The sequence below is a fragment of the Marmota flaviventris genome, chromosome 3 (assembly GCF_047511675.1).
Source record: "Marmota flaviventris isolate mMarFla1 chromosome 3, mMarFla1.hap1, whole genome shotgun sequence".
Classification (NCBI taxonomy): domain Eukaryota; kingdom Metazoa; phylum Chordata; class Mammalia; order Rodentia; family Sciuridae; genus Marmota; species Marmota flaviventris.
In genome coordinates this window covers 52000046-52021763 of record NC_092500.1, presented here as the reverse complement: position 1 = coordinate 52021763, position 21718 = coordinate 52000046, and the positions used below count along the sequence as shown (strand labels likewise).

Here is a 21718-nt window from a genome sequence, read left to right as displayed (position 1 = left end):
GAGTCACTGGGATTACAGGCATGCACCATCATGCCCAGCGTGGGCCATTTTAGGCACTCCTAGATTTATTTATTTATTTTCTTTCACTCAGATATATATCTCTGGAAGCTCTGACTAGCAAACTAATATTTCTTTTCTTTCTTTCTTTTTTTTTTTGAGGGGGCTGTGTTTGGGGGAGAGGTTCTTGGGATCCCAGAAAGAGAACTAAGAGGTCTACCACTGAGCTACATCTCCAGCCTCCTTCCTTCCTTCCTTCCTTCCTTCCTTCCTTCCTTCCTTCCTTCCCTCCCTTTTTGTAGTACTGGGACTTGAACTCAGGGACTTATGCATGCTAGGCAAGCACTTTACCACTAAGCTACATCCCCAACCCTTTTTTATTTATTTTGAGTCAGGGTCTCACAAAGTTGTTGAGGCTGGACTTGAACTTGTGATCCTCCTGCCACAGCCTTCAGAGTCACTGGGATACCAGACATGCACCAACACACCCAGCTCCTGTCTCTTCTTTTACAAATACCCATAAGAATTTATTTGCTAAGATTTCCCTTATTTTGACAAAATGTAACATATACCCATTCTTCCTCTTTAAAGGGCTGTCTTCTAGCCACTAATGACAATGACTCTGAATTTTAAAGATGATCTACCTGCTGATCCCACATTGCTCTGTCCCTAAGAAAACAGGAAATAACACCCTTGCCTGTGGCAGAGTAAACCTACTTAATATATAAAAAAATTTTAAAGAGTAAATATGCAAAATAAATATTGTAATCACTGTTTTTCAAAATATTATGGATAAATGTATCTACATATGAAACATACAGAGAAGTTCATAAATGTTTACTCCAATTCATTAAATTTTAGTAGAAAAATGTACTTTCTTGCTGTGTTCAAAAGAAATGACCCATCTAAAAAATTATCCACTAGTTTTGTATTTGTAGACTAGAAGTATAGTGTCTAATGCGCTATATAGCTGATGAATACTGTGTTCACAATTAATATCCCTATGCAAAGCCTCTTACCTTGAAGGACCTTCACAGTCCCATATGAAAAGGGAGAATTACTTACCATGTACTGGTCCCCCACCGCCCCCTACAGTATGAAATTCCCACAAAAAATGCAGGCACAAATCAACAGCCACCAGTACCACTTACAAAACTTCATGTTTTTAAGTCACAAAAGAATATTAAAAAGGACATTTTTGCATAATTGTGCTGGAAGTATCGAGTAGCCACTACAAGCCATTCAATCATAATGGATGTGCCAAAAGCCTCTACAATGGTCCAAAGTTTTGACTCAGAAATTCCACTTCTGGGATTCAGTCCTAAGGAAGTAATCCTAATACGGAAAAAAAAAATTATACATCACGTTGCTCTTCATGGCATTATTTATAGTAGTGAAATATTAGAAATAATCTAAATATGGGGCTGGGGATGTGGCTCAAGTGGTAGCGCGCTCGCCTGGCATGCGTGCGGCCCGGGTTCGATCCTCAGCACCACATACCAACAAAGATGTTGTGTCCGCCTAGAATTGAAAAATAAATATTAAAAAAATTCTCTCTCTCTCTCTCTTTTAAAAAAAATCTAAATAGGAGACTGTTGACCTATATCATAGAATATTATGTAATTATTAAAAATCAAGTTTCGGGAAACTGTCCTAACTGTTCTTAAGTAAATGACAAACAAAAAAGTATTGTTACTTCAGTAGAAAAACTACTCAGTGGAAAAACACCAACATGCTAACATTGTCTTAGGTCTGTTAACTATATATGACTTCTCCTCTTCCATTCTTTCTCCTTCTGTATTTTCCAAACGTTTTTAGAAAGTGTACTAGTTTATGATGGAAAAAAGTAATGAACTCGAATAAAATGCTATTAGGATTCATAAAAAGAAATAGTTCTACCCAGGAAATTAAGTATGGCATACTCTAATGAAGTCCAGTTTATATTCCTGAGTAATGGGTTTTGCAAATTATAATTGCTACAAAGACAACTAGCAATGTAAAAATCTCAGCCTGTAACAGAGACAAATCCCAGAACTGTTTTCTCAGTTCTTTATAAAGAGCCAAACCAGTATTAAACATTTTGAATATCTAGAAAGTGGTTACCATTTGGGGATAATTTTAAAGGGCAAATATTAGTAACATAGCAGTCCTGTCTACCTCAACTCCTAAAGTTCCATATTAACCAAATTGAATGGCTTGGAACCAAACTAACAGAAAAACCAGGCAAAAACTGCCTAGAGTTCAGTAGATTTTAGTAACATTATTCAGGAAAACAGTATTTTGAAAATATTTAATTCTGCTCCAAGTTCATTTTATTTCTGTTACAAGTAATCATATTGGACAAACTGCTTTTCTTACTGTGATTTGGATTAAAACACAAAGCTACTAACAATGCAGAAATGATAATGACAAATAACAAGTCACAGACGTGATAGAACTGAAAGAAACCTCCTTATTTTACAGATGAGAAATAGAGGGCAATATTTGTCTGAGGTCCCAGCAAGTTGGTGTGAGAGTTGGGCTGGAAGCCAGATCTCCCGAGGCCAGCTCAGTGTGACACTCTTGAGTTCAGAGAGTGGCCGCCATTCGCTGATGATGGAATATGGGCACTGTGCCAGCATCCTCCCTGCTTGGGGTCTGGCAGACCATCTCTCTCTAGCCTTATGACTCCCACCTAACACTAATGGCTCATAAATACAAAGGAAAGAAAAGACCCTATTTTTCCAGTGTCTACCATGTTCCAAGTACTTTGTACACATTAAGCAACTGCATTTTGCTGTCACTGTAAAAAGTAAATTAATGGTGTCTTTTTTAGTACTTGAAGAAACTGAGGCCCCAAGAGGTCAAGTTGATCAAGTTTTAGCATGGGCTGCTGACTTTAGCCTCTGGTGTACGGTCTGGGTTCTCCAGAGACACCAAACTAATAGGAGATACATCTCTAGATAAACAGATAGATAGAATTATAGACATATTGAGAGAGACAGATAGATGGTAAGGAATTAGCCCACATGATTATGGTGACTGACAAATCCCAAGATCTACAGTTGGTGGGCTGGTGTCCCCAAAGAGCCCATACTATAGTTCCAGACTGAGTGCCAGCTGATTAGAGACTCAGGAAGAAAAGACATCTGAAGGCAATCAAGCAGAAGGAGTTTTCTCCACTCACAGAACAGTCAGTTTTTTTGTTCTATTAAGGCCATCACCTGATTGAATAAGGCCCACCCACATTAGGCAGGTAAATCTGTTTTACCCACACTATTGATTTAAATGTTTATCTCATCTAGAAAAACACTCACAGACATACCCACCACAATGTTTGACCAAATTTCTAGACATCTGATGGCTCAGTCAAGTGGACACAGAACAAGCTGGGCCTGCAGGGTGTAAGTTTACAGAGACACTCATCCCCTAGACCCACATAGGCAACCTGAGTGCCCTCACGTGCCCTGTCCTGGTTCTGGTCCTGTGTCCCAGAAAAGAAGGGGAGATTCAGTCTTCTCTCTGAACTTGTAGCACTTTATATTGCAGAGACAAATTTCTATCAAGTAAATCCCATTCTAGAAAAGTCTTGGGTATAGAGAGTTTCTCAAGAAATTGATGACAAAGAATATCTGAAACATCAAGTATAAAGACAGATGAAGGATGATTAGTTCTGTGCTTGCTATGGAATGGAATGGAAATCCACTTATATTTTCAGCTGAAAAGGACTCTTATTTGTTCTTATTGAAAGGCAAAAGCAGTTCTAAAACCACAAACACGTATATCTTTTGTGTATTATAGAAAATGCACAATTATTTGAGGTTTGAAGTCTTTTACTTTTGGCTAAAAGTTACTAACTACCAATTATTCCTCACATTTAGCTATCTAAAGTTTCATTAATGCATGGCTAAAGACAGTTATTAGGAAGACTAAGTGAACTTAATGAGATAATATAAATGGAAGTATGTTTTAAACTATTATGCACAACCTAAATGAAAGGTGTCTAATACTATTCACAGAATGATAGAATGACCCTCTTATCTCAATTCTGGAGAGAAGCACCAAGTTACTCTCTCTCCCTCAGTTATGAGGAAATGCATCCTGAACCCCTGGACAACACAGAGCACTCAGCAATAATTCTTTAAACTCAAGCCTGCAGGCATACAGGAAATTCGGAAAGTTGAATGCTCCAACTTTGGGAATTAAAGACCATCAGTCAATCTGGAGTCAAGTGAGTTTGTATTTGTTCTCTTCGGCTTCTCAACTAGAGCTTGACTTAGATGATGTGATATTTGCCTTTTAGAGTACTATAAATAAAGCTGCTTTTTTAAAAAAATGGCAGGTTGACCTATCCTGTACAACATAAAGGTGAAATGATATACACACAACCTTGGCAACTGACTGTCAGGGTTCAAACTCAAACTCTGCAGGTGCCTAAGACTTAATCTGTCTGAACCTTGGTCTTCTCATATGTTGAATGAGATAAAAAAAAAAAAAAAGCAATACTTTGTCTCATAGAATTGGTCCAAGTATTAAATGAAATAATACATGTAAATTACTTAGCACAGCTGCTGGCTCACAGTAAACACTCAATAAATGTCAATTCTTATTAGGTTGAATTCCATGAAATTTGATCATTTCAAACTACTAAAAATGACAACTTCAAGAAAATCTGAAGCCATGATACTTTAATCACCTCTAAAAGTATAACTTTTCTTAGTCAGGGTCTCTATTCAAAATCATGTTCCACAACACATAGCAGGGTATCCATCATATGCATGCAATTAACAAAGCTCAGAAGAATCTTGATTTTGAAGATTTCAAGTTGCAATTTTATCTTGGATTCTCGAGTCAGACTGCCCGAGTGTAAATCCTGGTTTCATTCCCTCCTAGTTGTGTGATCTCAGGCAAGTCACTTGATCTTTTTGTGACTCAGCTGCCATTTTTATAAAATGGTATCTTTTAAAATTATTATTTGTACCAGGGATTGAATCCAGGAGTGCTTAAACGCTAAACCACATCCTCATCCCTTTTAATTTTTTTTTTTTTTTTTTTTGAGACATGGTCTCACTAAGTTGCTTAGGGCCTTGCTAAATTGCTGAGACTGGCCTCAAATTGTGATCCTCCTGTCTCAGCCTCCGAAGTCGCTGGGATTACAGGCATGCACCATCATGCCCAGCACCATTTTTGTAAAATGGGAAAACTAGTAGTGTTTATCTCATCAGATTGTTGTGAGAATTAAATTAGATAATGAAGACAAGTGACCAGCACAATGACTGACAAAGAGAAAACATGTGTTAGCTATTTCCCTCTATTTTCTCCTCTTCCTTCTCCTCCTCTTTTTTCTTCTCCTTGTGCTCCATCCCTTCTTGTTTAATTTATCATACAAGGTGTATAGACTAAAAGATGATTTCAAAATTCTCTGACTTAATCTCCAACTCTAGCAATGAACTCTTTTACCATTGGAGTATAAAGTACCAATAACTTCCACCTGTGAGAATTTTATACTTCTGATCAGTATCTAGGAGTCAAGGATGAAGAGCTCCAAGCATCCGGGTGCCGTGGCGCACACCTGTAATCCCAGTGGCTCGGGAGGCTGAGGCAGGAAGATTGCTGAGTTCAAAGCCAGCCTCAGCAAAAGCAAGGTGCTAAAAACTCAATGAGACCTGTCTCTAAATAAAATACAAAAAAGGGCTGAGGATGTGGCTCAGTGGTTAAGTACCCCTGAGTTTAATCCCTGGTACAAAAAAAAAAAAAAAGAAAAGAAAAAACAAACAAACAAAAACCCTGCAAAGCTGATAAATATGAAGTAGCTGAAGAATCTGGGGGTGTTTGGTATATAGAAAAGACAATTTGAAGGGGACAAGAGCCGTCCTCAAATGCCTATGGTCTGGTTTCCACTGACAGGAGGGTTAAAACATGACCATTGGTCCAGACAACAGAGAGCGGGTTGAGGGAGGAATTCCAGATGTGAGCAGGCATCCCAGGGGAGTCTCAGTTGGGACTTGGGGTTCCACTATCTCTGGTTTTCTGTGGCATCCTCTGGCATGCATGGGATAGAGGGGACCCGCTAATTGGGAGTTCCTTATTCAGTAGACTGGAAAATCAGGGATGGGTAAAAATAAGGAAGAGGCACTGGAACTGAATGATTCTAAGGCCTGGCCCTAAAGATGGGGCCTGACATCTATATGAACATGGGCTGCAGGAACAGAGTCTTAAGGTACCAAGGGACACAGTTCAATGCCCGACTGAGAAAAGGGGCAGCATCCCCATTTCATCACAGAATACCAAGCTGCAATAAAACCCTGAGATGACCTGTGGAGAATACAGCCCAGTGTGGCCTTCTGGGTGATTACAGCTCCTGGAGCAAGGACAGATTGCACTTGGACCTGAAAAGCAGCCTTCTTACTTGTGGCAGCGTGGCAGCAGCACAGGTCAAGGTATTTCTGTCCAGGATAGCCTCTGTGGAGCCTTTCTTAGAACTCAAAATGAGCTAATCTTGGCTGGGAAATGAACAGAAGTAAATGAACTAGAGGTCCTCCATGAGCAAATGAAGGAAATAATGCAGCTATCTTGATAATGCAGGTGGGACTCTCCAAATGAAAGCCCATAGACTGATAGAGTACACAGATATTCAAGTTACACTGGGAAGACAGGAGTGTGCCTCCTTACAAAGAGCAACTCTCTATGGTTAACACAATGAAATATATTTAAAACCCTTCCTTAATAAGTTTCTAGCCACTGGACATGATTATTCAGGGTGAAAGAAACCACAATTCATGGATACATTGGAGAAAGGCTGGGTCATTGAGTTGGATGAGCTCTGCAATCTCTTCAAACCCTGCTATTCTGCATCTTTTAAATATACAGCCAGAAAAGGCAAGGAATCTATTGAATGAACGTGGGAAGATAACTCGAAATTTGACTCTTACATGAATTTGAGCAATTGTTTAAAAGAAAGAAATATATAGTCGATATGTCATGAAATCATTCACACTTTTATTGACAGTGAGTTCTTAAACGGCATGAGTTCTAATGTTATTGGTGGCACAGATTTCAGAAAACTTATCTTCCACTGAATATATTAATGGTCTATTTAAACGAGTAACATAAAGAGCACAATACCCCATATGGGTCTGGTAGACAGATGGCACCTGAAGTTTCAAAAAACATTAAGGTGGAAAATTCCCTGAAGTAACTTTTACATTGCCATCTGCTGGCTAGTGCTGTAAGTGACAGCAATATAAATACAATCTCAAATCTTAATCAAGTACTAACTGAAAATAGGAATATTAATGAAACCTTCAAAGAGTAGAAATCAAATGGCTTCGCTAAGTACACAAGAATCAAATACCAGAATAATTCTGCAAGACTATTGGGATCCATCTGGGGATTGCCTTAAGTATGAGGTATCCCACATGGATTCTACTTCAGATGTGAATTCCCCCAGTGGTACATCCATGGATGATACTGAAATACTACTTGGAAGCCCAAAGCATCCTACCAAGCCCTACAGTATAAGTTTATTCAAAGCTATCTTCAACTCTTACAAACTAGTTTCCTCAAGAGTGGTTTTAGATGTGTCATGTGTGAGAGCTGATTTGTTCTGTGATGCAGTGACATTTGTCATACCCATCTCCAAAAAACTGATGGCAAGTGGAAGGCAGGATTCATTAGGCTCAATTATCTCAAGTACACACAAGCCATGAAGTTAAGCAGAGCAAAAGTTATTCCAGTTGTGCATCTCTTACTGTTATGGGCCTTGGGGTTCATCCTGATCAAAGCCCTATCAGGTACACACTCCTCTTCCAATACAGCTCCTTCCTCAGTACTTTCACAGTAGCTTGTTCATATTGCAATTATAAATAATGCATGTATCATGGTTATTTGGGGGTCATATCTGTTTCCACTTTGGGCAATAATCTCCTTGAGGGCAAGCTTTATATCCAATTTACATTTGTCTTTTTAGTGTTCCGGATAAACTTCGGCATTACATAAGACCTTAATAAATATTTGGGTTGAGGTCAAAAGAAGGAAGGGAAGAAGGGAGGACAAGAATCCATATTTTTCTATTCATGTCTTAGGTCTAGACTCAAATTTTTTTAAACTGCCTATCAGACTCTGCCATCTGGTAGAAAATGTGTCAGTTCCCAAATGGACCCCAATGTCAGTGAACCCTAAATAGTTCTTATCTTGCTCCTATAATTACTTTCTCAGTTAAGATACCACTATGCATTGATCTGCGTTGTTCTCAATTACCTCATTGCCATGAACACCCATGTCCATATCCAATAAGCCTTGTCAATTGCATTGTCCTCCCTCCCTTCCTCCCTCTCCATTGCCTTCCTTAGTTCAGGCCCATCTTACCTTTTTGTGGTCCCTCAAATAACTTCCTAATTGGCTTCTAGTCCTCAGTCAGGCATCTCATCATCCACCTCCATCAGCCACGGAAGTTAGCCCTCATACACACACAACATTCTTACTTTCTTTTAAACTTTCAATGGTTCCCCACTGTCTATGAGACAAATTCAACTATGGCTTACTGAAGCTATTGTCATCTTTCCTAAGCTTACTTTTTAGGTCCATATTCCTCAGTTCCTGTTCCATAAACTCTAACCATTTTCAATAATTGTCATTCTCCAGTGACACCAATGACTCTCATTCTGCAAACCTCCCTATGGGTTACTGGGTACAGCTAGCTAGAATGCTTACCTCAGCCCCATTCTGCTGAGGTAGAATGTATCTCTATATTGTATATTTTGAGATACAGCTCAGATGTTACCTCCAATATCTTCTGTAGCATCCAAGCAAGTGCAATGTACCTGAACAATGGCAAAACCCTCTGGCTTTATGCTCTCACAGCACTTTCCTTAGGGCATTTGTGAGAGCCACAGCTAGTCCATATGAAGTCTCTTCACAAATTAAGTAAAAGCAGCCCCTCTGTGCCAGGGTATAAAGACCAGAGAAGTGAAATGTGGGTTGGCTTTTGGCTCCCACCTATCCTTTGGCTAGATCCCCATGTGCAATGTAAAACCTGGTCTGTGTTGGCCTTGGGAACTTATCACAGTTATTATGATAGCCTTATTGATGCTTAATAAGCATTCTTCTTCCCCAGCTGATAACCTCCTGGAGGCAGTTAACTTCAATTAAAATTTGTATTTTTCATGAACGATGGCATAGTAGGCATTGATAAATATTCTCAGAATTATAATTTTTTTCGAGTGAGAAGATATCCCAAAAGTTATAGAGCAGATCTGAGGAAGATCTCTGAAGTACAAAGACGTATGTAAATGTATTGTTAGCTGTGTGGTCTTGTGCAAGTCACTTAACTTTCTTATGTCCTGGTTTGCCTGACTATAACTCAAGGTTGTGAGCATTTGATGAGAGATGAGCTATGAAGTGCTCCAAAGACTGGCTGGCCCAGAGTATGCTCTATGTTAATATTGGACATTATTATTTTTAACATAGTATAAATGTTTTTAAGTCTGGCAACAAACAAGACCATTTTGGGGAAATAAATCTTTGTGTCTTGATTTTTTAAATCTAGAGACAGATCTTACATTTCATATGAAGACATTATCATTAATGTTCAATAATTTAACATGTTTTCTTTTGAGCTAGAATTGTAGTATTTTAGAATTTGGAAGAAATTTAGAAGTAACCCAAACCATATTTCATATAAAGCATGGGCACTCAAATGGTTAAATGACCTTTCCACAAGTTCTAGTGGTTTTTCATCTGGACTTCACCACACATCCAGCCCCTCAAGTCCTTACCTCCCCCACGTCCAGCTTCTAGTGTTTTCCCTTCCACATGCCCAGCCTCTACCCCAGACACCACTGACCTCTCCCACAAAGCACTTCCACAACTGCTCTCTCTGCCTCTGCCAGCCCTTCTTCTCATGCCTTCCTCCCATCTCAGCTGATTAAACAATTCATGAACATCCTTCAAGTCCCAGTTCTAATGTCACAGATACTCCCAAGCGAAGCCTCCCTTTAAGGCTGCAGCCAAAATTAGCTGCTTTTCCCTCTGTGTTCCTGGAGCACTTAGAACGAGGGCTCTGGATCCCAACTGCCTAGGTTTGATCCGAGCTTCCCCACTTACCAGCAGTGTGGCCTTCACTCCTCAGTGCCTCAGTTGCCTTATCTGTCCAACAGGAATAATAATGGGACCTGCCCCGTTTATTTATGCATTCAGTCAAGAGTTATCAACTGCCTCCTGGGAGCCAGGAGCTGTCCAGCACATGGAGATATATGGTGAACAGGACAGAGTCCTTGCTCACATGAGCTGACATAGAATGGGAGAGTCAGACAAAACCAAAGATAATCAAGTAGTTTCTTATCCTTACGTACAGCAGAGGTAGAGGATAAAAAAGGCTAACAGGGCCACGGAGTGAGTGAGGCAAAGCAGAGGAAATGAGTCACTCCCTATTCCTAGCACCAAGACTTTCAGATTCTATCTCCTAAAAATTTCTCCTATTTCCCTCCTCTTCGTCTGGGATCCCAGATCTCTCTCCTTTTAGTTGAGCTCTCCTCTGCTTGCCAGAAGGATGATCTGAGGACATAATTCTGACTTTGCCATCCTCCACTTTCCACTTTTCAGTGACTGACCTACCATTATCAATGGAACAAGTCCCACAGGCTGTTGCATGGTGGACAGCACCCTCTGGGACCTAGTTGTGCTGCCTACCTCTCCACTTCTGATGCTGCACCATCCTCTTCAGACACACCAAACCCCAGTTACCCAGACAAACAGACGTCTGGTCTCTGTGCTCTTTCCTTTCCCTAAAGGCCATTCCGTCCTCCCCATTGCTGCTTGGCTAGCTCAACAGTCAGACTCAGCTCAGGAGGTACTTGCCTGTATTCTCACACTAGCCTGGGAATACCTCAGGGCTTCCATAATATCACACCCCCAAATTATTAAGATAATCTGTTTATATTTCTGTCTTTCCAATTAGCTGCTAATTTTCTTAAGGGCAAAGAATGGTTCTTAATCATGTTTTAATTCCAGGGCAAGATCTAAGTTCTGGCCAAGAGTGGCAACGCAAGACTATTCTCATGTTGCCAGCTGAAACACTTACCCACTAAAGTGTCCCTTTATCCCAGGCCCTTAACAACCAGCTGCCCTGTGAGATTTTATTCAGGTGAATGGGTTTTTAAGGATGCCTGACAATTTCCAAGATTTTTTCATCACATTTATCCATAAAATCCCAGAAGAAGATAAATGTATAGCTCAGAAGGATAAACATCCATGTGCCTAGCTGAAAAAAACATAGAAGAACAGTAAGTGTCCTGGGACTTCAGGATTTTAAATAGTAATAAATTTTAAAAGAAAATCAAATACTTGAAAAAAGCAGATTTCACATAAATCCAGGGCCAGTGTTCAACTTCTCGTTCTTTAAACTGAAGGAGAACCTGTCAAACTGAATTTCTATACTTCTATTATACTTTCCTCAGTACTTCAAAAAGTAGTGTGGGAATTGAAAAGAGAAGTTAAGTAAATGTTTTTTTTTAAACCATCATACTGTTTTTCCTTCTTTAAGCTCCCTTTTATGTTACATTCAAATTCTAGACTTCATTAGAAAATTAGAATGATTTTTTTTGTTCTACATACTCAGAGAAAGTTATTTTTTATAGTGTCATATTCTAATCAGAGAGAGACAGAGAGAGGAAGAAGGAGGAGGAGGAGGGGGAGGAGGGAAGAAAATCATCATAAACCCTTCCAAAAGCTTAGTAAGAAAAAGAGCTAAATGAAGGCTGTGGAGAAGCCACTGTCTGCCCAACACATAATCAAGGATCAACTCAACACATCCCTAGGATAAGCCTGCAAGAGACTGAGTCCAATCTCTTCATTGCAAAGAAGAAATAACCCCTGTTGAGTTGTTTCTACTTCCACTTCTCTGCCTCCAGACCCTTCCTCCATGGTTTGACCCTGACCTCCCCTTCCTTGGGTTCCCATTTCCTGTCAGTTGAGATTCAAGGCCCTTCATCATCACCTAGACCATGTATGTGGACATCCCGAGCCCTCTCTGTGGGAGGTAGTTTCTTCCCTGGCTGATCTAACTCATCCTTCCAGAATTAATTTGAACATAACCTGCTCAGAGAGCTCAGTGAAGCACCCCTGGCACCCATCTTCCCTCAGGAGGAGAAAGAGTGGCTTTCTTTGTGCTCTCAGTTAGTCCTGCACTTTCCAACCTCATTTGGGTGAGTGTGATGAGTATTTGTTTCCTACGCTATGAGCATCCTCTGGGCAGCGCTGGGTTTATTCCTTTTGGTATGCTCTGTGTGTTGCTCCATGTTTGTTGATGGAGTACTTGAATCAGAATCGCTGCATGGGAGACGATTCTCCCATCTACCAGGGTCCATGGGAATGGAACCAAGTCACTCCCATGTAACTATAGCCAGTTGGCTGGATTATTACAGCAAAAGAAGCCCTGATCTCACAACCTCCTCCAGAGTTCCAGCAACAGAGTGAAGGACATTTTCACTAAACTCTTAATCCCCCCCCAAATTATTCCCTCAAAATGTCCATTTTATTTACCAAGGACAGTTAAACTAAATGAGTATAATCCAAAACAAAATGCCTTATTGGATATCATGCCTTTCTGCTTCACCACAACAATTTTAAAGACTTTTATTTGTGTGAGTAATTTAAAGTCAGGAATAAGCAGAGAGGATACTAGTGGGTTTGTTTACACACTTTTACACCACCATGGAAGGAAGACATAACAAAGTTTACATTTATGCCATGTAAATTGCTATAGAACCAGATGTGGCTTGCAAGGTGCCTTGTAACTCATCTCCTCTAAGCAATAAAGCCCCTTTTTTATTTCTGGCAAAAGTTTGAGAAACTAACCGCTGTTTTCTATCAGCAAATGGAACAGATGGCTGGCACATGCCTGCTTTGCTAAATGAAATGGGCTCTCTGCAGAATTACTCTTTGATCCCTAGTGGCATGTCCACAGCACCACAATGCAAAATACCACAGTAGAGCAGAATCAAAACATGAAAAGTTTAAAGCTGTCCTTTTGACATGAGTCCCTCCTTTAAAAAATCATGCCCACAGCATGTAAACATATTCACATTCCCACTCGGAAACCATGACCAGGGGTCAGAAACAAGGTATGTCCTTCATTTGGTGGTATGAAACCACATTGAGGTATGATGGCAAACCCCAAGAGGGCAAAGGTATGAAACCACTTGGGCTATAACTATCCAAACAATCATAACTTCATTAGGAAAAAAATGTGGACAGTACCCATTCAGGGCTTTAAATAATAGAACTCAGTATTATCACAACTTCAGGTTGGAAAGGGTGTTTGGCAGCTCCTTTGAAGATAGAGAGGAAGTACTTGAATTAAAATTCACCCTGAATTGTTACTCTTGATTTGTGTCAAGGGAGAAAGGAAGGAAAGAACATTTTAAATACAGTTCCCCTGAACTCAACCAGTCCAATGGGAAGCAAAAGATGACAAACTGTAGCCAAAATTTAATGGGACCATTATATCAAACGCCATATTGAAAAAACAAGCTATCTGGGACTGTAGGGGTATTTTGATGATGAGATTGGATTATCTAGTTGACATTACACAACATGTCAATAAAACAATTCTGTTTTTTAAAAATTGCAAAAAAAAAAAATGTGAGTCAGTTGTCAAAAAAATGGCCTGTTTTTTAATTTCCTTTTTAGCCAATGGTACTTTCTCATTTTCCTGCTACACTGGGGAGGTACTAACTATTATTATTCACAAAGGAACCACAATCCAGGCAAAGTTCTCAAATGTTCTTTATACTTGATGTTTTATTTTTTATTGTTATAATTTCTGGCAGTTTTCTGTAATTCAAGATTTTTTTCTAATTGAAAGGGAGCTAGTGAGGGTCATGGATTAATTTATAATTAGCTTTACACGTTGGAAAATGTTTCACTTGATACACTGCATCTTCAATGTATTTAATATTTTCTACTTTTGATGGTCATCCAGAAAAACAAAGGAGCATATTACTGCAGTTTAATTCAATAAAGTCAATTCTTCTACAATACACTCAATGCCAAGGCAGCTAAATTTTCCTCTTCCTCTCCTATAGCCAATAGCAGCACATTAAAGTCTTATTTTTAAACATCTTGAAACCGATAAAAACAAAGCTACACCACTGACTTCTAGTGGTTGTAGGAATTCTATACACTATACATGACAAAAGTTTACTCTAAGATCTCAACCTGGTGGTACAGATGGCTAGAGCCTGCTTAGTAATCCAAGTGGTGGATTTGAAGTTAATATTTGTTGGTTATCTTTGTCCAGAGAATTCCTATTCCACAGTTACCAATTTCACCCCAACCTTTGCCATCCATCTCAGAAATCCAGGCCTTTGGTCACAAGGAGATTAGAAAACTAGTACAGATGGCTCAACATAAATCCATCACCACTGTTAAAAAAGGGCAACATCAAAAGAGATGCCTTGTTAACTTGGTACCAGATTCACGGTATCTTAGCGTGTTTTTTTGCAGGGAATAGAACATATTACAGTTATTAAGATCAAGTCTGTATGATCTTTATAAATGAAGATATATTTATAAGAGCTATGTAAATAAAACCTTTTGGCCTTACACCAAACTGGTTCATATGGAAATCAGTAGCGTTGTCCTAATGTTAGAATTCAGATTTTTCTAACAAAACCTCTCATTAAATTTTTACTCAAAAACCATTGGGTTTAGGAAGTGTTATTTTCCAAATAAAATGTTTAATTAGTACCTAATTTAGAGAACCAAAATGGTTGCTCATGGCCCCTGCCTGTCTCAAATTTAGGGGGAAAAAAGTATGCCTCATCAAAAAATATTAACTATTAAAAAGTTACATACAATAATAAAGAGAATTTCCCCTTAATGACTGAAAGTCCTTTAAGCTGCGGCCTCTTCAGTGGAAAATCTTCTCTCAACTAAAAGCCTGGAAAAGAGGCATACCAGAAAATGAGTATTTTATATAGGAGATAAAATGGAGGCCAGGAAAACAAGAATTTTAGGGAAAGAGAGAGGGATCAGGTAGGATGATTTCAGGCAGGAAAGCATTATAAAAAAGAGTTTTGGGAGACCTCAAAAAAAAAAAAAAAAGAAAGAAAGAAGAAACAATTGGTGAGAATCAGATGCACGTGAATGAGTTATTTGATATCCAGAGATAGATTACACCCAGCAACCAACTGTTTTTATCATTTTGTTGAGTAAGGTGTAGTGGGAAAATTATGCCAGATAATAAAAATGGATGAAATACTTATAATCTAGAACATCATACAATTTTAAACACATGATTTTTACATATCTTAATGTAATTTTTTAAATATTATACACCAATGCATGCTCATTGTGGAAGAACAAAGACATAATAGATGCAGATGTAATCCATGTTTACACTTTGGAGGATCAGATGTTGATCAGAGGGTTTTTTCCCCTGTGTCTACCAACCTATTTCATAATGGAATAATACAGAAGATGCTATGTTGCAGACTTCTTAATTAGTCATGAATATCTTTCCATGGCCTCAAACGGAGGCTTAGAATATACTTATTATTGCTTCATTGTGTTCTGCTACTATTGCTGGACCTCTAGGTTATGTCCATGCTTTTACTTGTATAAAAAGAAAGATAAGGGGGCTGGGTTTGTGGCTCCTGGTAGAGTGCTTGCCTCACACAAGTGAGGCACTGGGTTCAATCCTCAGCACCATGTAAAAATAAATAAATAAACGTATTGTGTCCATCTAGAACTTAAAAAATATTTTAAAAAGTAAAAAGAAAGAGGGCTGGGGTTGTGGCTCAGAGGTAGAGCATTCACCTAGCACTAGCGAGGCACTGAGTTTGATCCTCAGCACCACATAAAAATAAATAAAATAAAGGTATTGTGTCCAACTACAACTAAAAAAAAAATTTTAAAAAAAGAAAAAGAAATAAAGATAAGAAACATTTCTGGACCATGTTTATGACTATTTACTGAGAATGAATTATGGAAGTAAAATTTCCCATTCAAAGGATTCATGTCAAGCCTTTTTTTCATTCAGTTCAATTTTCCCTGTAAAAAAGCTAACACAAACATCAAAACATCAGCAACATATGAGTATGGACAAACTCTTCAAATACCAAAAACAAAACAAAACACCCCACAAACTTTTAAAAGAATGGACCAACTTGATGTGGGGAAAGGAACCTCACTATAATTTTTATTCGCATCTGTCTAAAGTAGACTATGCAATGTATTTTATATAGCTCCAAGAATACTTTTGTTTACCAGACTAATAATTTATAGGAAGTAGGTGACACTTTACTGCCTCTACTAGGTCTTCCATCCTAAAGTTGCTTTAACTTTGTTCATGTTGCTAAAATACTTAACTATAAAGTCTAAAATTTCATTAATCAGGTATGTGTTTTGTTTATGTGTTACTGAAACACCTAAGTGTTTGATATTATTTGGATGAAGTAACTATGTAATGGAAAGAACTTTTCATTTTCCATGTAAATGTTTTGATGTGGTTTGGCTTTAGCCATAGATGCCTTTCAAACTACTTAATTGGTATTGAAGTCATTATTTTTCCCATCTTCAAAATGTCCTTGCATTCGAAAACTTAAAGTTCTGGAATCACACAACTTTAGTGAGTAAAATTAATCATATTTAAATAATATTTTAAACATATTGTTGTTCGACATTGTGTAGATCATCCCCCCACACACCTATAAAGAAAAGAGACACCAGATTTCAGGTAGTTACCTGAGGTAACCTATCCCAGAGCATAATGAATGTAGAGAGCACAGTAACTTAATTGAGGTACTAACACTGTCTAGATAATGCATCTGGATGATCAAGACCTAAGCAGGAGGGGGAATGATAGAAGCTTCATCTTTATGCCAGTTTCACTATGTCCCTAATCCTCCAAAAGACATATTCCCGAGGCTGTTTAATAAGCCAATCCATTTTATATTCAACAATATGCCCATATTTGCTAGCATGTACTGCTCTAAAGCAATAGGGGAATTGAACATGGAATTGAAGACTTTGCCTCCAATTCCATTCTTCAGAAGACCAACTCATATGCAAAAGGAATAAGAAGAAAGGAAGGAAGGAAGGAAGGAAGGCAGGAGAGAGCTCCTGGCATTGTTTGCCTCTCCTGTAGTTACCAAACATCTTCAGCTAATGGGGTGCAGTTCAAGATACCTTCTAATGGTTGAGAAAGATCCATAAAGATACAGGTCAAAATGTCTTTCTTTAAAACATAGAATTAATACTAAGCCCATCTGTCAAGTGGTCAACCATAAGTAAACAGATTCAGATAAAAAGAAAAGAAGATAATGAAAGATCATTCCTTGATTTATTATTAATTTCACAATATTACAAAATTAATTGCCCAAAGAGTATCTCTAAAGAGGGAATTTCAGGGAGAAAAGGAACATTATCCCTGTAGAACAATAGAAGCCTCAGTGAATTTATCTGCACAATGGAGTACTAGAATACATGATCTTCCTATTATGAATGTCAGTGGATCCAAAGCGTCGTTATTATTTTTTAACCACATAGCAATGAAAGCATTGAACTGTCTAGATTTGATCTATTTTAGAAAAATTTATTTAAAATAGAGGACAAACTTGAAGGAAAAAAGACAGCTAAAATGATCATGCCCATACTATAACAGGCAATTAGAGGAAACCAAAGTGGTTTTTCAATTTAAAATAGTTACTTTTTATAAAATGTTCTTTTAATCCTATTCTTCTTGAAAATAGCCACTCCAGTAATTCTAGAATAAAAAGACCTAAAATGTGATTTTAATTATAACTACAATGATTTTCATAGTAGGCACATTTTACCAACTAATGAGCAAAAGAATTTATTACTTGCCATTTGTCCTCTAGAGTATATTCTCCAATTGTACTACAGAAATTAAACTCCCATAAGCATTTTTATTCTCCCTTTCTTTCCAAAATAAAAGGCCATTTGTATTATACTGAAAAATGTATAAAAGGTAACGTACAAAAGACACTCAGGTGCTAAGGAATAAAAAGAATGCTTCATAAAAATAGACTGCAGTTTTTTTCCCACAGGAAAGTATTTAAATAGTAACTTTAAAAATCAATAGGCTGAAGTGTTTTATAACATTCTTATGTAACTGACACCTTTTCAGTCTATGAACTCCTACCAGAAATATACAGCATTCACATTCCAGTGAAAAACATTTAGCACATCAGCTTTTTAAAATGCACTGTGTCAAAAATACTTATGTAGACCTTCAATTTTTCTGTAAAGTATAAACAATGTCCAAATGGTCGGCACATGCTAAGGAAAAATGAGTGTTTTATATATTATGTTAAATTTTAATGACAATGATCAGAGAGACATAGTGATGTTAGTATTTGAGGTCTTTATATTTCTAGTAGTCTAAAGACAACGTGTGGTATCAGAATAGTAAGCTCGGGGGCATTGCTTGTCCCTTTATTTTGAGAATCTCCAATTTATGTGACAACTTAAAATATTTAAATAAATGGGAATCATCTTTTTTGGCGACCAAATGAGAAAATACTCTTTAAAATGAAATGTACCATATTACACACTTTATAATATCATTCCTATTTACCATCAGGTAGTAGAAATGTTAAAGGGCATTTTTTTCTCCCACACTTCCAGAACTTACCTGCCCTGCAGCTTGCCAGGTAAAATTCATGGAATGGATATTGACAGGAATAGCTGGCATTCTCTGTTGTGCTTTTCTGAAATCATGCGTAAAGGGGGCCATTTTCCCCTCGGAAACAATCAGGATATCTTCTTCAAATCCTGTTTTTTTAAATAATAAGCAAAACTATCAAACTAGGTGGACTTGAAAGAATACAAATCAGAAGTTTCATACAAAAAGAAAACCAAAGAATTACTACGGGTCACTTTTGCCACAAAGCACCTGACTTTGGTACCCACAACCCTACTGAGATTACTTTTTCTCTATACGTGCTTAAGGATGATGGGAACAGACACATGCTTTCGGGGGGGGGGGGGAATGGACATGGAATTAATTGATACAAACTCTGGACGCACCTAAAAACGTAGGGCTGTAACTACCAGCTGCATGATCAGATCACTTGCTCAACCTTCGTTTCTTGAGAGAAAAGTATAAGCATTCAGATGGAAAAAAATGGAACGGAGGTGGGGGCGGTGGGTAGCGATAGCCCTTGGACATTAAGTTTTAAACATATTAAGTACAGGTATTCCTCCTTTAATGGAGAGAGTGAGGACACGGGGCAGGGAAGGGGCCCTTACCTATGAGCACTCTTGCCTGGTGCGCATCGATCCACAGGTATAGACTCTCCTCCCGCGGCTGCCCGGCCTCCGCCCTCAGCACCAGCAGGCACGGGAGGATGCTCCAGAGCCGCAGCGCAGCGGCAGGGAAGGCGCTCCTCCGGGTCATGCTGCTTCGGACCTCCTTGCGGGTGGCGAAACTCCTGCAGCACCTACCCGACCTGCGGTTCTTAAGTTCTTAGCTCGGCTTCAGCCCTCACCCGGAGCTGCTGGACGTGGAGCCTCCCGGCTCCGGTGAGAGTAAGCCTGGGAAGGAGGCGATGAGAAGGGAGGGGAAAGGAGGGGATGAGCGGGCGCAAGCCGCACAGGAGGAGGGGGCGCGAGCCGAGAGAAGAAGGCAGAGACGCAAGGCTGGCAACGCCGGAGATGCCAGCAAGCCCGGCCACGCCAACAGTCTGAGGGTCAAATACGGTGGAAGAGGAAGAGCAGAAAGGGCTGGCCAGAGCGAGGTGCAAGCCAGAAGTGGGGTCTGCGAGGTCGAGCCTGTCGCCGCCGGGGGGCGCTGCGGGCCGCGGGGGGCGGGGCGGCGGGGGACCCTGGAGTCCGCGTTAACGCTGCGGAGCGCCCGGTGGCGAGCTCACCAACGCGGGTGGACCAGACGCCCAAGGAGAAGCACCCTCAAAGGGACCCCTGGGACGTCACGCGTCCCCTCTTCTGGTCAGAGAGGCATGGGGGTGGGGGAGTGGGATGAGCCGAGAAATGGGCTTTTTACCCGTTGCTAACTGAAGGCACAGTTTCTACTCTCTCTCCCTCTCCGACAGTATATTCCCTCTCTATTCTCTCTTCACTCTCTCTCTCCTCCCTCGTTTTCCAAACACAGTCTTCTCTGAATCCCTTCCAGTTAATGCTTGAATCTTGACTGTCCAGTGGTGTTGATCGCAGGCATTCGGCTTGGTTTAGGACTTTCTTTCTACACTTGAGCGACACCCAACAGGTGTGGAGATTTGTCTTCCTGATAACCCAGCAGTACCTAGAAGAGTTCGCTAGGTCCTGGATGATAGCTATACCTGATCCCTGGGAGTTGTGATTATTTTCACATTTTGGCGATGGTTTTAAAAATGGGAGGCGGGTGTTCAGTTACTGAAAAATCAGGCAATTGGGGATAAGACCAAGGCTCTGCTGTGCCTGCGGGAAGTGTACTTGGCAGGCAGTGGCCAACAGCATCACCTATCCAGTGGAATCACAGCACGAAGGATTTATGCCTCTTGCCTAATTCCCTGAATGTGCAAAGAACACAGAAGCAAAAGGTTTTTCAGAAACTTAGAAAGTTTTCAAGACTCGGGAATGCTTTGTTTACTTCTCTTTGTTCTTTAGTACCCAGATGCTGAGACAAATGCCTCAAGGATCCTGTGTCTGGGGTTGGGCGTGGTGTTTCACTCAGTCCTTTGTAGAGAATGGGTACCTCAAAAGGGAAAAGCAAATAGAAACCATAGAGAAGAAGCTGGACATGTGCATAAATTAAGTTAAATAAACATTAGGCTATGGGACATTAGGAAAAAGAACAGAATGTACCTTTTCAATTGTGAAATATGTCCCTTATCCAATTGATAGGACAAAATGGGGAGGGGGCAAAAGAATTAGACAAGAACTCTTGAGTGATATGAACTTGCGGTATCTTAATTATAAAGCACTTTTCAATGCTTACTTAATTCTCACACCTCTTCAAAGTACATTCTGTTATTATTCTCAAGGTTCCTAAAGTCTAGCAAGTTGACTGTGGATATCCAGTTCGACAGTCAGGATGCAAATCCCAAGCATCTGATTCCAAAGCCCATTCTTAGCCACTACCTTATCCTGATAGGTAAATCATAATTAGGTCTCTTTGCATCCAAAGCTTCATAGCCATTCTTCCTTTAAAATATTTAGCTCTTGTCCAACAATTCATTACTCTTTGTTGCAATGAATATTCATTTATATAATATAGAAATACATTAGGCAATCTTTGAAGCACTTTAACACAGTAATGCCAGTGTCACACAGTTAAAGATAATTTCACAACACAACAGACATTTTCTTTGACTAGGGAAGTACTGTTTTGATTGAAGATTTTCCCCCTTAGTAATTCTCAACTCTTTATGGCTCCTGGTGCAAGAACGCCCTCTACAGGTTGTTCTAATCAAATACTGAGAACTATCCATGTGATTTACTTTTTGTTGAGAGAAAAAGAGGGACTAAATTCATTCTTAATTCAATTTCCTCTGAGCGAGGCTCTTCTGCAGCAGTTGGATTTGGTATTGATGATAATAGTTATCTATTTTATTGTAAGGATATTTTCCCCTTCCAGAATGCTTTTTTTTTTCTGTTTACTTCTTCCCAGCAAAGGACACTTAGAAACATTCTATTTTTTTTTTGTAGGTATATAAAGAAAAATGCTATTTAAGAAATCTTGGATTTAAGACATTTTGGCTTTTGAAAGGAGGGAAGGAAT

At 39.2% G+C, this 21718-nt stretch overlaps 1 protein-coding gene across 1 annotated transcript in view; it reads right to left on the bottom strand.

The window, feature by feature from the left end:
- Positions 1-19399, bottom strand: part of Wif1 (WNT inhibitory factor 1) — a 63625-nt gene extending 44226 nt beyond the window's left edge. The window contains exons 1-2 of the mRNA XM_027929525.2: positions 19252-19399; positions 18635-18774 (exon numbers count right to left, since the gene is read on the bottom strand). Coding sequence (XP_027785326.1) covers positions 18635-18774; positions 19252-19399 — 288 coding nt within the window. The remainder of the gene's footprint in view (positions 1-18634; positions 18775-19251) is intronic.
- Between the last annotated feature and the right edge of the window lie 2319 nt (positions 19400-21718).